Here is a 3,202-nt window from a genome sequence, read left to right as displayed (position 1 = left end):
TCAATTTTCTACATTTACTCTATAACTGTCGTCTTAATCATATCTAATGCACCAGTTTGTGTACTCTGTCTAATCCTATATATGACTCATTTTATGGAACTTTCCCTTATACCATTTATTTTCTTAAAATTGTTTATGTCCACACTTACAAACTGCCCACTTTCTAGAGGAGATGTATTTCATTAAAACTGATGAGCCTAATTAGGCCATACTTAAGCTAATGATTGCTCTGAAATTAACGAAGAAACAAGTCTGTATTCTGACCATTTAACCGTGTCCCCATATTTTGCATATAGGGCATTTCTCCAGAAGGGTGTCCTCAGTCCCATACTTCATTGTTGTCAATTCTACTGCCATTGCAAGGTTGTTTCTCATAATCATTTGGCCATGCTAATTCAATTAGTTATGCTTACTATTTTAAGCATACAGCTAGTTTTAAGGATGTCAGCTGTTACAAGTATAAGCAAAAGAAATACAGTTTCTCTAGAAATTTGAAAAGCAGCAGGGAACTTAGGGCCAGACTAATCAAATATATAAAATGAGTATTTTCTTCTTACATCCTCTTCTTTTACATTCTTTTCAAAGGATGGTCAAAGATACATAGATACGGATATTATAGATAGATATAGGTATAGATACACAAATATCTGATGACTTTGGGAATCAACTGGTCAGACTTTGGAACTTGTCTGTCCAAATTGACAATTGATGAGTGAAAGACAATTGGGGAAAGAAAACAGGGAAAAACAGGAGTAGCCAGAATGTGGGTGGGCTATGGAAAGACTCATCAAACTCTTTAAACTCATTAAAACTGCCATTTCCAAGCAGAATAAATAATGTTGATTTTTTTTTTTTTGATTCAGCAGATCTTGAAGGGAAGTACGTGTAAAAAGGTTGTTGCCTTACCCAGGTGATTTTGCTGGTTCTAAAGGCAGTCTGTTTGCCATACACATAGCATCTTATTATGACACACTGATTGTGGATGCCTCCACTGAAAGCTATGATGTGCCTATAGATATCTGCATATTTCCATGAATAATATTAGCAAACTGGACAATATATCATAAAATTGTATCAAAAGCAGACAGACTCAATATGCTGAGTTTGGATAAAAATTAAAAGGAGAAGAATAGCATCAGTGCTGATGAAAAATCTTCTTTTGTTGCAACAGGAGCAGCAAGGGAACTATGTCCATTTCCAACTTAACAGTCTTCATGCCTCCTGTATTGACACTAATAGGGATCCCAGGACTAGAGTCTGTGCAGTGTTGGATTGGGATTCCATTCTGTGCCATGTACATCATTGCTATGGTTGGAAATTCTTTGCTTCTGTTCATCATCAAATCTGAGCGCAGCCTCCATGAGCCCATGTATATATTTCTAGGTATGCTAGGAGCCACAGATATTGCCCTTGGTAGCAGCATCATGCCCAAGATGCTTGGAATCTTCTGGTTCCACATGTCTGAGATCTATTTTGATTCCTGTTTGCTACAAATGTGTTTTATACACACATTTCAGTGCATAGAGTCAGGCATCCTGCTGGCCATGGCCCTGGACCGTTATGTTGCCATCTGTTATCCACTGAGACATGCCACCCTCTTCACACGCTGGCTGGTCTACCAAATAGGAGCTGTAGTCACACTCAGGGCTGCCATTCTGGTAGCCCCGAGCCTTGTACTGATAAAGTGTCGATTTCAATTTTATCATACGACAGTCATCTCCCACTCTTATTGTGAGCATATGGCCATTGTGAAACTAGCTGTGGGAAATGTCCGGGTCAACAAGATCTATGGCTTGTTTGTGGCCTTCAGCGTTGCAGGGTTTGACCTCATATTCATCACTTTGTCCTATATCCAGATATTTATTACAGTTTTTCATTTGCCCCAGAAGGAATCTAGGTTGAAGGCATTTAATACCTGCATTGCTCACATCTGTGTGTTCCTTGAATTCTACCTCCTAGGCTTCTTTTCCTTCTTCACACATAGGTTTGGGTCTCATATTCCCCCTTATATCCATATTCTCTTTTCTAGCATTTACTTGCTGCTCCCTCCATTTCTCAATCCACTCGTCTATGGTATAAAGACCAAACAGATTCGTGTTCATGTGTTTAAAATGTTCTGCTCCTAAATCCTTCTTGATTGATACTTTCACCTGTACTTTGTGAACAGTATTCATCTTTCAAAATAAAAGAAGCATTAATTATTTGAGGTGATTGAACCTTTCATTTATTTTTGTTTCAAATTTTCCTACACAGTAGCCCTTTTCAGATCAACATATCTCATGATAGCTTTCCCTCAATAAGAACTTAGATGCTTCCTGAAAAAGGAAAGTCAGAGATGTAGAGAGAACAAATAATGAATTTATGTTCTTCCCTTTTCTTTATATAATAAATCCCTGCTTGAATTTTCTCTATCCACAATCTATCTCCAGAAAAGCTCGTGAATTAGGTATTTCTCTCATAGAAGTTAATTACATCCAATCTCACTGTCCTAGAGTATTCAGCAAAAACATGTGCTTGTCTCCATTTTTCCTCCATCCTCATGTTTTTTTTTTTTTTCTTTGCATGGGCAGGCACTGGCATGGCAAGAGAGAACTCTGTCTGCTGAGCCACTGTGGTGTGCCCGATACTTATTTTTAAATGTACAAAAATGAGGATATTAACTATGTCTTTGCAAAAATATTTGAGAGTTGCTGAAACTATGAAATCTGAATTTTTAAGTATATGTTCTGAGTCATGCTGGAGGTTACTGGATCAAAATACATGAGAACTCGTGTCCAGTTTTCACATCAATAGATTCCTACTCCCTACATCATTGAATATAGTATTCAAGAAGTGTTTCTAGGAACTAGCTATTATAAATATTCTTCTAGGCAATACCAATGCAGAGTAAATTCCTCATAGTGGTTATGTTGTGTGGACTTACTGTCATAAATTTCTAGAAGAAAAAAAAATGAGAATAAGACACAGTAGATATACATGTGAGATAGAATATTAGAAAGAGATGAACCACTGGAATATAAGGGAAGGAAGTCAGGAAAAGTGCTTTTATTCTGTGTGTTTTGTTTTTCAGTTAGGTAGTCTGACCCTTGAGGAATAATTTATGAGTGGCCAAAGCATTAATGATATACATGCAGAGGTGGATGAATGAGGAGATTTAACTAGAGAATGTGGATTTAAGAGAATTGAACCTTTTTTCCCCAAA

The 3,202-nt window shown here is 37.1% G+C and overlaps 1 protein-coding gene across 1 annotated transcript; it reads left to right on the top strand.

Annotated features, from left to right (window-relative positions):
- Positions 1-1,187: 1,187 nt before the first annotated feature.
- Positions 1,188-2,126, top strand: LOC143643551 (olfactory receptor 52A1-like). Its single transcript, XM_077112165.1, has one exon. The coding sequence runs from the start codon at positions 1,188-1,190 to the stop codon at positions 2,124-2,126; it is 939 nt and encodes a 312-aa protein (XP_076968280.1).
- The last annotated feature ends 1,076 nt before the right edge of the window (positions 2,127-3,202 follow it).

This window comes from Tamandua tetradactyla, chromosome 8 (genome assembly GCF_023851605.1).
Source record: "Tamandua tetradactyla isolate mTamTet1 chromosome 8, mTamTet1.pri, whole genome shotgun sequence".
NCBI classification, from domain to species: domain Eukaryota; kingdom Metazoa; phylum Chordata; class Mammalia; order Pilosa; family Myrmecophagidae; genus Tamandua; species Tamandua tetradactyla.
Note: the sequence above shows the minus strand (reverse complement) of the source record. Positions and strands in the feature narration are given on the sequence as shown.

What these genes read in the sequence shown, in the direction of transcription:
- LOC143643551 (XM_077112165.1), top strand. Translation starts at nt 1,188, where the DNA reads ATGTCCATTTCCAACTTAACAGTCTTCATGCCTCCTGTATTGACACTA.